The sequence below is a fragment of the Capra hircus genome, chromosome 13 (assembly GCF_001704415.2).
Source record: "Capra hircus breed San Clemente chromosome 13, ASM170441v1, whole genome shotgun sequence".
NCBI classification, from domain to species: Eukaryota; Metazoa; Chordata; class Mammalia; order Artiodactyla; family Bovidae; genus Capra; species Capra hircus.
Window position 1 is genome coordinate 6,485,174 of NC_030820.1, and position 12,687 is coordinate 6,497,860.

The window sequence follows — 12,687 nt, forward strand, 5'->3', positions numbered from 1 at the left end:
TTTTTGGCACAGTATTCTTTGACAGCAATTTTAATAACATAGACAGCCTTTTCATGTATAAACCAAACTCAATATACCACTATGGGGAAAGATTCAATTCAAATTTTGTCACATTGAGAAAATGAAAATTTAGTGTGGATGAATATCACTCTTTATAAAAACTGAGTTTTCTCTAGAACTCTTGTGTGCCTTGCATTAACTCCTGGAATCAGCAGTATTGCTGAGTCATTAATTTTTGAGGAAGAAATATAAACCAGGTGGGCAGACTCCTAACATCAGCTAGACCAGTGCCAGCAAAGATGGCTAATTAGCTGCCTAGACTGTCTGCAAACTGTTCAATGTGAACTCTGGCTCCTGCCAAACTCAGTTCCAGCACAAAAAATGGCTATTTGTGACATGTCAGGTTTTTAGCGTTTTTGTGTTACCAACTTACAACATTTTAAAAGGTAAGAAGAAGGTTCTAGAATTTTGAGGGCATCCATCCATGTATTGGATATGACACCCATATGCCTCCTTCCTGAGTCAACACAAAGGGCTCCCAATTTCTCAAATGAGGCCCCAGTGCTGCCGTTTCCTCCCAAGCTCCTCCTGAGGACAAGAACAACCCAATGGGTGCCCACTATGTGTCAGACACTTTACTACCACTATTTCTAGGAATTCACATTGAGGCTTTGTGAGCAGTGTGCTATCATCATGCTAATTTTACACCCAAGGAAACCGAGGCAGAGAGCAGCAACTAAGTTGCCCAAGTCCTGAATTAGTAAATGATGTGGCTACCACCTCAGCTTATGGGGTCAGAGGGCTGGACTCCCCATCAATGGCAATAACTTTAACAAGCAATTACTCTAAGAAAACACTGGAATTAACTTGCAAACTTAAGTAAGAGAAGATGACTCTATGATCTTCGTGTTATTAAAATCTGAAAACATCCATTCAGAATGACCTTGTGAAAAGCACAAATGAGATGGACTTCATTAAAATTAAGAACTTCAGCTCTGCAAGATAATATCTAGAGTGTTAGAAGGCAAGTCACAGACTGGGGGAAATACTTGCAAAAGATTGGATAAAGCACTGCTATCTAAAAGATGCGAGGAGGAGAACACTTAGAACTCAACAATAAGAAAACAAACAACTGAATTTTTAAAAAATGGGCCAAAGACCTTAACATACACCTTACCAAAGAAGACGTACAGATGAAAATAAGCACGTGAGAGGATGCTTCATATCATATGCCATCAGAGAATATGCAAATTAAAACAGTGAGATACCACTACCCACCTACTGGAAGGTTGAAATCTGGAATGCTGACAGCAGTAAGTGCTGGTAAGAATATGCCGGAACCCAGAGCTCTCATTCACTGGTGGTGGGAATGCAAAGTGGTCCAGTGACTTTAGATGGCAGTCTTGTGGTTTCTTACCAACATACTCTTAACATAAAATCCAGCGATCTTGCTCCTTGGTATTTACCCAAAGGAGCTAAAAACTTGTGTTCTCTCAAAACCCTGCACACAAACGTTTGTAGCATCTTTATGTATAATCGCCAAAACTTGGAAGCAACCAAAGTGTCTTGCAGTCAGCAAATGGATAAATGGTGGTGTTTCAGACAGTGGAATATTAGCACCAAAAAGAAATGAGCTACAGAGTCACAAAAAGACAGAGAAAATCTAAATGCATTTTACTAATGAAAGAAGCCAGTCTGAAAACATCACTTAGCGTATGGTTCCAGCGACATAATGTTCTGGAAAAGGCAGAACTATGAAAACAGCCAACAGATCCCTGGATGCCAGGGGTTGGGTGGAGAGATGGATAAACAGGTGAAGCACAGTGGATATTTTAGGGCAAAAAAAAAAGGAGTATGTATTATATCATAATAACAGGTATGTGTCATTATGCATTTGTCCAAACCCATAGAGTGTATGATGATGAAACTCAGCCCCTGTGGGCTGGTGCTAAATTGAATCGCAGAGACAGAGTTTTGGATGGAGTAGAAAGAAATAGCTCTACTGTTTAGCCAGGCAAAGTGGGGCGCAAGGGGATAATGCCCTTAAAACTGTGTGTCCCAACCTGGGGGGATTTGGTGGGGAGTTTTACAGCAGTGGTTCCAAGGCAGGGTTCTGGGGTCAGGGTGTGTGTGCTGGGCCTGTATTCCTTTAATCTGGCCTCAGGTGGTCTCCGGATGAGGTCATCACTCTGTGACCTCTGGAATGAAGAATGTGTCATCAAGTATTTGACATCCTCCATTTGGGGGTTTTAGTTCTGCAGAAGAGCTCGAAGACACTCTGTGTGTGTCACTTGAGGCAGAACCAGAACCCGGCCCCAAGGCTGCCCTGTTGTCTCTTGACTGCTCTTCCCTGCACCTCCTCCCTTCCCTGATTAGCAGCTTATGGGCTTCCTGGTGGCTCAGATGGTAAAGAATCTGCCTGCAACGCAGGAGACCTCGGTTTGCTCCCTGGGTTGGGAAGATCCCCTGGAGAAGGGCATGGCAACCCACTCCAGTATTCTTGCCTGGAGAATCTCATGGACACAGCAGCTTGGCAGGTCACAAAGAGTCAGACACGACTGAGTGGCTAACACTTTGGAACTCAGGGAAAGTTATAAAGGCTAAAGCCTATTCCCTACAACAAGAAACAGGTGACAGAAAGGCTTTTGTGCCCAGGAAAGGCCCTGCTCAGTTTCACGAACAATACCAAGGGTGAACTCTAGTATAAACTGTGGGCTTTAGATGGTGACGTGCCGGTGGAAGTCAACTGGCTGAAAGAAATGTACCGCTTTGGTAGGTGTTGTTGACAAGAGGGGAGCTTATGCCTCTATGAGGCAGACAGCATATGGGAAACCTCTGTACCCTCTGCTCAGTTTTGCTGTGAACTTAAAACTGCTCTGAAAAATAAAATCCTTTTTTTTTTAAAGTGGGGCTTCTCTGGTGGCTCAGTGGTAAAGAATCTGCCTGCCAATGCAGGAGGCTTGGGTTTGATCCTTGATCCCAGAAGATCCAACACGCCACAGAGCAACTAAGCCCGTGCGCCCCAACTACTGAGCCTGGGAGCCGCAACTACTGAGCCCAGGCGCCACAAGTACCGCAGCTGTCAAGTCCTGGAGCACCTCAGTGAGAGAGCTGCACATCGCAACTAGAGAAAAACCCATGCGGCAGTGAAGACCCAGCACAGCCAGAGTTAAATAAATAATAGATGATTCTTTTAAAAAGATCACCCAGTACCCACTGGTCTAGGTGACTACCCAATAGCTGGACTGTTTTGACAGAATGGACCTAATACTTAGCTATTTTCTTAATACATTAAATTTAATAAATAAACTGAGAAGAAGAGACGTTCAGCTCTCTGTTTGCATCAGTTGACTAGTTCTTGAACTAAACTGATGGGTTGCTTGAATTGTTTGACAAGATCCTTCATGGGGGTGAGAGTGTGAGTCTGTGTGTTTTCACAGAGCTTAGCTGACGGCGCAGTCAAAACTGTGTGGGAAAACACAGCTCACAAGATGTCCTGAGAACTGATTGAAGACAAAAGTTCTTTTAAATCCATTGGGTTCCAGTGGTGCCATATAAATACGAATGCTCATTTGACTTGCTTATTTACCTCCTGTCTTTCCGTTTGCTGGAGAACTTAAAGTGATTTTGCAATTTAAAATCCCAAGGAAAGTTACCAAATTGGAAACTGCCGAGAAAAATTAAGCACTTGGGGCTAAAACAAAAGCTGATCTATAGCAGTGGTTCTCAAGTGTTGTCCACAGCCAGAAATCCTGGAATCTCTTGGGAGCTTGATAGAAACGCAAGTTCTCAACCCACCCCAGACCTCCATTGGAAACCCTGGGTGGGGCCCCGAAACCTGCCTTGTAACAAACCATTCGAATGTAATAAAGCATTCAAAGGATTCTGATGCTCACACAAGTGAGAAGCATTGCCCTAAAGGAAGAGAGGGGACACCAGCAGACGCCTCAAATAAGCCTTCAGGTTCAATAAGGACTCAACAGGAGAGCCTAAGGCCTTTCTCCTGTGCTTTAATGAACACTGTGATGTCTTAAGAGACTTCCCTGGTAATGAGGTCTTCAAGTTCTTCTGTGTGTTTTTTCATTTGTTTGTTGTTCCTTATATTAGGCAGAAGTGCCTTTCCCTCTAACTTCGGTGCTGATCTTCATTTTAAAAAATAATTTTATATATTTATTTATGGCTGCACTGGGTCTTCACTGCTTTTCATGGGCCTTTTCTCATGGGCGAGCGGGGACTACTGTTTGTTGAGGTGCACAGGCTTCACTGAGGTAGCGCCTCTGGCTGCAGAGCAGAGGCTTCAGGAATTGCAACAGAGGCTCAGTAGTCGTGGCACAGGGGTGTAGCTGCTCTGGAGCACGTGAAATCTTCCCAGACCTGCGATCGAACCTGTGTTCGCTGCATTAGCAGCTGGATTCTTATCCACCGTGCCATCAGGGAAGTCCCTTTTGTGTGTTTTTACTTCCTTCCTTCAATATTCAGCAATTCAAGCACTGAGTTTAGGTCAGACGTGCCGCTAAGTCACTTCAGTTGTGTCCAACTCTTTGCGACTCTATGGACTATAGCCTGCCAGGCTTCTCTGATCATGGGATTCTCCAGGCAAGAATGCTGGAGGGGGTTCTGGCCAGGGATCTAATCCATGTCTCTTGAAAGTGTCAGTCTCTCATTCATGTCTGACTCTTTGCAACCCCATGGACTGTAGCCCATCAGTCTCCTCTGTCCATGGGATTCTGCAGGCAAGAATACTGGAGTGGGTTGCCATTCCCTTCTCCAGGGGATCTTCCTGACCCAAGGATCAAACCCACATTGCCGACAGATTCTTTACTGTCTGAGCCACAGGAAAGCCTTAATCCGTGTCTCTTAATGTCTCTTGTATTGGCAGGTGGGTTCTTTACCACCGGCGTGGCCTGGGAAGCCGTTCCAAATAGACAGTAGCAGGCTTATATAGATGCATTGACATAGAGCAATTTAATTAAGACTATCAAAATACCTGGAATCCAGTCTGATCAGTCTAGTTATGCTAATCAACAGCACAGTAAGCTAATTATTTACTTGGGAATTAGCTTTAACAACTCAAAGCACTTAAATCCATTGAATGTAAATTAATTTCCCCCTAGTGAAACGAAGCCAGAGCAGCTTTACAAGATAGAGAGCACATCTACACGGAATAAAATAAGCCCGGTTGTCCCTGTTTGGTATCAGGGCAGAAAGGGAGAGTGACACAGAGCCTCCCTGGCGGGTGCACACTACTCACGAGCATTTCTCCTTTTGCGCTAGCATGGAAGGTTCCATCGTGCGTCTGCCTGATATCGTGGCTCTGAAGAAGAAATACAAGGCTTACCTCTACATAGATGAAGCTCACAGTATTGGGTCTGTGGGCCCAACCGGCCGGGGTGTGGTGGAGTTCTTTGGAATAGACCCCAGAGATATTGATGTACTTATGGGCACTTTCACCAAAAGCTTTGGAGCTGCAGGAGGTTACATAGCTGGAAGGAAGGTAAGAGACAGATCCCTTGCATCTATTTAAAACCTGAATGCCCTGGGAATGCAGTCTTGGGGTCCTCTGGTTTCCCTGAGGGCTTCAGTTCCGTTTAGCACACCTGACTGATTAAGGCGACCTGGGCAGCATGGGTTCACAGGCACGAGACGCCCAGAAGGTCAAGGAGCTCATCCTCTGATAGCGCAGAGGATCTTGCGATGAGTAATCCAGCGATCCTGAAACGACAACCCTGGCTGTGCACATAGGCAAAGACAGTGCAAAGGAGAGGGCAGGACCGAAGAAGTCTCAGAAAGACTGTCAGTCTCGTGGACCAAGGGTGGCGAGGGGGGTGTGTGGGTCATATTTCAAAAAGAGAGAATGCTGTTTACCAAACCACAGAAGCGATGCTGCCGAACTGTAAGTAGTTTGGGAAAAAGCTGGTAGGAACGGTGGCAGAGGTCAGATGTTGGAGACACTGACCCTCTGCGACAAGATGTGGGTTTTCAGAGTTTTAACAAAACAGTGACAAGATTGGAGATCTTTTCAAATATATATTATTGAAATATAGCTGCTTTACAATGTTGTGTTAGTTTCTGCTGCAAGGCAAAGTGAATCAGCCATACATACACAAATATCCCCTCTCTTTTGGATTTCCAGCCCGTTTAGATCATCACAGAGCACCGAGTAGAATTCCCTGTGCTCCCCAGTATGTTCTCATTGGTTACCTACTTAATACATATTAATAGCATCAAGAATGTATACATGCCAATCCCAATCTCCCAATTCATTCCACCCACCTTGCCTCCCTTGTCATCCATATGTTTGTTCTCTCATCTGTGTCTCTATTTCTGCTTTGCAAATAAGTTCCTCTGTACCTTTTCCCTAGATTCCACATATAAGAGATATTATGCAATATTTGTTTTTCTCTTTCTGACTTCTCTCACTCTGCATGACAGTCTCTAGGTCCATAAGAGATTTTTCTCTGCAAAGTAATTCTCTCCCACAATCTGGGATAAGCCATGAGTCAAATCTTGTCATCCTCTCATATCTCGTTTGTGTGACTGAAGATTCTGAGCTGATGGAATTAGACGAAAGTGTTATCCCTGTCATTCTACTGCCAACATCACCCAGGAGGTCACCAAAATGAAACAAATGTTTGAAAAGGTTTTCAAAGAAGAGGGAAGAAGACAAGAGAAAGAAAATGAAATATTAAAACCTGACTTTCAGGGCTCAAAAAGCCAGTTCTCTGCTCCATTATACAACAGTTTTACCAAAACCCTGATGGTTCTCTCCTCCAGGTGTACACCTGCCCCAGAGGGACTGTGAGGGTGGCGTCGCTCCCCCGGGCAGGGCACAGCAGTGTATGCAGGTGGCCTATGGCTTCTCTGAAATTCCTGATTCCTCCCTCACTGTCACCAACAGGAACAGGAGCTCAGACTCCTGGTAAACCAGCTAGACAAACCAGGGAGTACAGCTGAAAACAGTCTGCGGTCGGAAAGCCCATGATTTAAAACGGCAGATATTACTGCACGCAACTCGCCTGCCATGAGACGCTGCACAAACGCTTAACATGTTCAGAGGTCCCGGTGACCTTCACCCTTCAAAACGCGCCACTTTCATCTGAGCTCAAAGCACTGCGGTTCAGCCTCCTTCCACAGGCCTGCAGGAATTCATCGAGGGGTACTGAAAACATAAGGAATGCCCGAGATCTTACAGAATTCAGCTAAGTCTAGTGCGAGGCTCGACATTCCCATCCTCGACTGTCGAAGCCACGGCGTCAGAGGGTCCTAAATGTAGGTGAGCCCTAGCCCAGACTACTTCGCTTTGTGAGCTTGCAGTTTTGTGATGATTTTAGCAGCAGTTCTGAGCTGCAAGATTTTTCACCAAGCATAACTCTGTTTCCTGAGCCGAAGGAACCTGAATAAACTGAAGTGAGCGGATCCTTGAAATGCTGTCAAGTTTGGCAGCTGTCACCATATTCCCCCTTAGAGCTCGAAACAGAGGCTCCTGATTGCCAGCTCAGGCCCAGCTCAGTCCACGCTCTCACATACTCCCCATCCTGAAAGCAGGTGGACTGTTTTTAAAGTATAGTTGCTCTTGCCTACCTACCTTCTGCTGATCTGTGGTAGATACGGAGCCATTGTAAAAATCATTAATATTTAGTATTTGCCTTAATCAGGAAGAAGAAAAATATGTGGATCATTTTTTGCTCTTTAAAAAACGGCTTCTTCGCATACTTGGAACCAGAAGGATGGATGTCTCATCCTGTTCTTCCCTCTTCTCCCTCTATATTACACTGCAGTCTCTGAATTTACCACTAGGTGGCAGCGAGAATTAGAGAGTGACAACAGACTGGTTCCAAATAGGAAAAGGAGTACATCAAGGCTGTATATTGTCACCCTGCTTATTTAACTTCTATGCAGAGTACATCATGAGAAACGCTGGGCTGGAAGAAGCACAAGCTGGAATCAAAATTGCCGGGAGAAATATCAATAACCTCAGATTTTGCAGATGACACCACCCTTATGGCAGAACATAAAGAAGAACTAAAGAGCCTCTTGATGAAAGTGAAAGAGGAGAGTGAAAAAGTTGGCTTAAAGCTCAACATTCAGAAGACTAAGATCATGGCATCTGGTCCCATCACTTCATGGGAAATAGATGGGGAAACAGTGGAAACAGCGTCAGACTTTATTTTGGGGCGGGGGGGGGGCACTCCAAAATCACTGCAGATGGTGACTGCAGCCATGAAATTAAAAGACTCCTTGGAAGGAAAGTTATGACCAACCTAGACAGCATATTCAAAAGCAGAGACACTACTTTGCCAACAAAGGTCCATCTAGTCAAGGCTATGGTTTTTCCAGTAGTCATGTATGGGATGTGAGAGTTGGACTGTGAAGAAGGCTGAGCGCCTAAGAATTAATGCTTTTGAACTGTGGTGTTGGAGAAGATTCTTAAGAGTACCTTGGACTACAAGGAGATCCAACCAGTCCATTCTAAAGGAGATCAGTCCTGGGTGTTCTTTGGAAGGAATGATGCTAAAGCTGAAACTCCAATACTTTGGCCACCTCATGCGGAGAACTGACTCATTGGAAAAGACTCTGATGCTGGGAGGGATTGGGGGCAGGAGGAGAAGGGGATGACAGAGGATGAGATGGCTGGATGGCATCACCAACTCGATGGATGTGAGTTTGAGTGAACTCCGGGAGTTGGTGATGGACAGGGAGGCCTGGCGTGCTGCGATTCATGGGGTCACAAAGAGTCAGACACAACTGAGCGACTGAACTGAACTGGCAGAGACCCATTAGCCCTGAACTGGGAAGATGAAAAGCCTAGAAAACACGGGCCAGTTTTCAGGGCGTGGAGGGTGAGCAGGATATGAGGCCTCTTGAGACAGTGTCTCCTGTTGTTCCCTGATGATTTAAAATTCAGTCCGGTAAAGAATCCACCTGCAACACAGCAGATCCCAGTTTGATTCCTGGGTCGGGAAGACCCCCTGGAGACGGGATAGGCTACCCACTCCAGTATTCTTGGGCTTCCCTGGTGGCTCTGACGGTAAAGAGTCTGCCTGCAATGCGGGAGACCTGGGTTCGATCCCTGGGTTGGAAAGATCCCCTGGAGAAGGGAAAGGCTACCCACTCCAGTATTCTGGCCTGGAGAATCCCACGGACAGAGGAGCCTGGCAGGCTACTGTCCGTGGAGTCGCAAAGAGTCTTACCCAACTAAGCACAGCACGGTGCAGATAAAAACACCTCCTAGAATCATCTTGGTGAGCCTGTGACAAATGTGGGTGAACCGGCTTCCTTCCAGCCTAATGAGCCCATGAGTTCATCGTACTTAGCATCTGCTCCTCTGTGCCTTTACCTTGTGAAGTTATTTTAATTTTAAGTTATGTGTAGTTTCCATTTAAACCATGGTTTTTAATTCCCCTGGACTTTGAAGAATTTTGTGAAGAATTTTTACTTTGAATTTGTTCTTTAATCAATAGGCCATAGGATTGGGCAAATGCTGAAGATCTTTGGGAAAAAAAATCTTTCTAATATCTGTTTAAATCATTTGAATTCAGTTTTCAGAGTTTCATCTTACATACTTTTTTCTGAATATTTTAAAATAGATATCTCAATTCGGGCAAGTATTACAAAATATCCAACATTCTAGATATTAATTCTACAAAAGCAACAAAAGTAACCATAAACAAGTTAAAGTGTACACACTAGGACTTTACATTTTTCTGAATTATTGATATTCCAAGTTCACTATGTTCCTGGGCTTCCTAGTAAATCTTGAGAGGTGAAATAATCACTTGGATCCAAAAATCTAGAAAGTGATAAAACTCTCTGGGTCTTAACTCTCTTTTTAAATGTCAGTGTTAGTGGTACAGGGACTGTAATCTTAATAACAGTTTCTAGGAGGCTCCAGAAATCTTTATGGAGCAGGTCAAGGTCAGAAGCACATGCATTAGCAACCAGATGTGTCACGGAAGAAAAAATATTTGGAAACAGACAAGAGAAAAATTGCTTTGGTGCTATGATACAACCACAGAGAGTAGAGATTTTGTCTTCATCCCAGCCCTCCAGTAACAAAATGTCCTAGAAATTCATGTCTGCCTTTGCCCAACCTACCCTCCTGACCCCAGGGAAACTGCTAAAACGGTCTCTCAAGAGCCAGCTGGGTTTCACTGTTTTGCTCACTGCGAGTTTGGAGCTGCTGTAGCTGAGCCACGAACAACCCACACTGAAGCTTTCTGTCCTTTCAAGATCTTCAGGTGAAATGTCAGGTACTTCTCTCCACCTATCAGAGCTCCCTCCCTTCTTCTTTGCAGAAAGCCTGAGCTGATGGGGCTGGTTTCCTTATTTTTTTAATTTGCATTGACCCAGTTGCCGAGGAGATGGGGTCAACAGCACAGACCCCAGCTTCTGGGGTCCAGCTTTCTCTCAGGCACAGATCTGTGCGTGCTCCCCTGGAGCTGACCACAGGCTTTCACAGCCTCCACGAGGCCAGAGATTCGCAACTGAATGCAGCAAATGTAGTGTGCAGGGCTGGGGTTCTGGAGGAGGGGCCGAGGGAGAGCAGCTGAGCGCGGTGTGAGCAGTAGCCCAGAAGCCTGGCACCGAAGGCGGGAGCCAGCTCTGCTCTGCATGCTCAGCCCTGGCTGGAATTAACAGCCCTTTGAAGGAGATGGGGGTCATGGAATGAATGCCAAGATGTTTACCCTGAGAGCCTCCTGTCCGACTTCCTCAGAAAAGCCGCTCTTGTCCTTAAACTCCAGACTCAGGGGTTTGCACTTCCTAATGGTCTTGGAAATCTCAGTCTGAGAAGACCGCTAACCCTCCCTGAGGGAAAACACAGCCCAGGCTCTCCTTGCCTAGGACCAAAGCCAACTCTTATACAGGGCTCATGGCATCCAGTGGGCGAGTGATAGGAGCAAATCGGAAACCAGGAGCCAAGGCGACCCTGAAGATGCTCTGCTGAGGTGCCCCCGGGAGCTCCCCTCTCTGAAGCACACAAGCAAGCTAACTTCCATCCACACACTCAGACTCTGAGAAGGTGGACTCAGTCTGAAAGAAATAAGATTGTGGACAAGACAGTCTTTCTCTTAAAAGGAAGTGATACTGTGCCGATGAGGCACTTACTCAAACTAAGGATGCACATGGCCTTGGCTTTGTGAAATTTCTCAGCTCCTGAGGGAAATTGAGGACTGAGGACATACCTCTAGGAGGCAAAGCCAGCTTTGTTTTGCTTCTTTGATCTTTGTCAGCAATGCCCCAAAGCTAAGAGAATATTGCTACACTAATGCTAAGTCACTTCAGTCGTGCCCGACTCTGTGCGACCCCATAGATGGCAGCCCACCAGGCTCCCCCATCCCTGGGATTCTCCAGGCAAGAACACTGGAGTGGGTTGCCATTTCCTTCTCCAATGCAGGAAAGTGAAAAGTGAAAGTGAAGTCTCTCAGTCGTGTCCGACCCTCAGCAACCCCATGGACGGTCCAGGCAAGAGTACTGGAGTGGGTTGCCATTGCCTAAGAATACAGCTTTGTACCCCCTGACTGAACTTCAGGGACCCTCAACATCCTTCCTTGGTCCCTAAAACCCTTCTGATTTCCATTCGACCATCAGTATTTACCAGACCCCTGCTGCGTACTCACCACTATAGATTTTAAGAGAGCATATAATAAAGTGTGTAACTGTTTGCTACTCTCAAGGAGGTCCCAGTCTCTTTGGAGAAATGAGGGTAACATACAGGACACATTTTGAGACTGATACAATTCAGTCCATGGTTTAGAACTGTGAACAGGTGTGTGTATTAGAAATTCTCCCCTTCCTCTCCTCCCCCCAGGGGTGAAGCCTCCGTGAATTAGGGGAAGTGCCACGTGAGTAGCAATGAACACAGTCTTCTCTGCACTCCCCAGGGCCTCCCCATCACTGTACCAAGCCAGCTCCTCTGCTCTGAAGAAATAATATAATCTGATGCCAAAGGGTGAGAGGAGGGGGGACTCTAGAGCTAGACTCTTTGGGTACAAGTCCTCGTTATCGAGCCACTTTTTGGTGGGATAATGTTCTGATCTGTTCCTTAACACAGTGACCCTACCTATAAAGTAGAGATCAAAATAGTACCTAACTCATAGTGTTACTGAGAAGCTAAAATGAGTTAATGCATTTAATTATGCATGTGAAATGCATTTAAAATCCTTACAGTGGCGCCTCAAGCAGCGCGTGGATATCAGCTCTGGGTCCATCATGGCCCATCAGCTCTACCATCTCTACAGTGAAACACTGTTATCATCAGAAACACTGTTTCTCCCTTCTTTGAAGTGCCTCTTCTTCTCTTCTCACTCTCACTGTTATCATCCAGTACGGATGGGGGAAGCGTTGGGGTGCAAATCTTTGATGCCCAGATCTACCAATGTGTGGAGGCGTACGCATACAGCATGACCCTCTGCTGGACGAGGGGGCTGGGATAAAGACACACCAAGTGTCTGGGTTTTGCCCCCTCCTCCCACCTCGTGCTCCGAGTGTTCAGACTCTCTGGGCTGGCCGTCCGTTAACAAGAGCCACCAACAGCACCAGATATTCACTATGCAGCAGAAGCTTTTCTAGGCACCATGTGCATGTTAGCGCTAATCCCCATAATGACCCTGGACAAAGTATAACCGTTACCCATTTCTCAGAGAAGGGAACTAAGGTGCGGGGAAGCTTGGTAACTTGCCCGTGGTC

At 45.8% G+C, this 12,687-nt stretch overlaps 1 protein-coding gene across 1 annotated transcript in view; it reads left to right on the top strand.

The window, feature by feature from the left end:
* SPTLC3 (serine palmitoyltransferase long chain base subunit 3) overlaps positions 1-12,687 on the top strand; it is a 141,015-nt gene that overhangs the window by 87,904 nt on the left and 40,424 nt on the right. Inside the window, exon 8 of the mRNA XM_005687817.3 lies at positions 5,275-5,494. Coding sequence (XP_005687874.1) covers positions 5,275-5,494 — 220 coding nt within the window. The remainder of the gene's footprint in view (positions 1-5,274; positions 5,495-12,687) is intronic.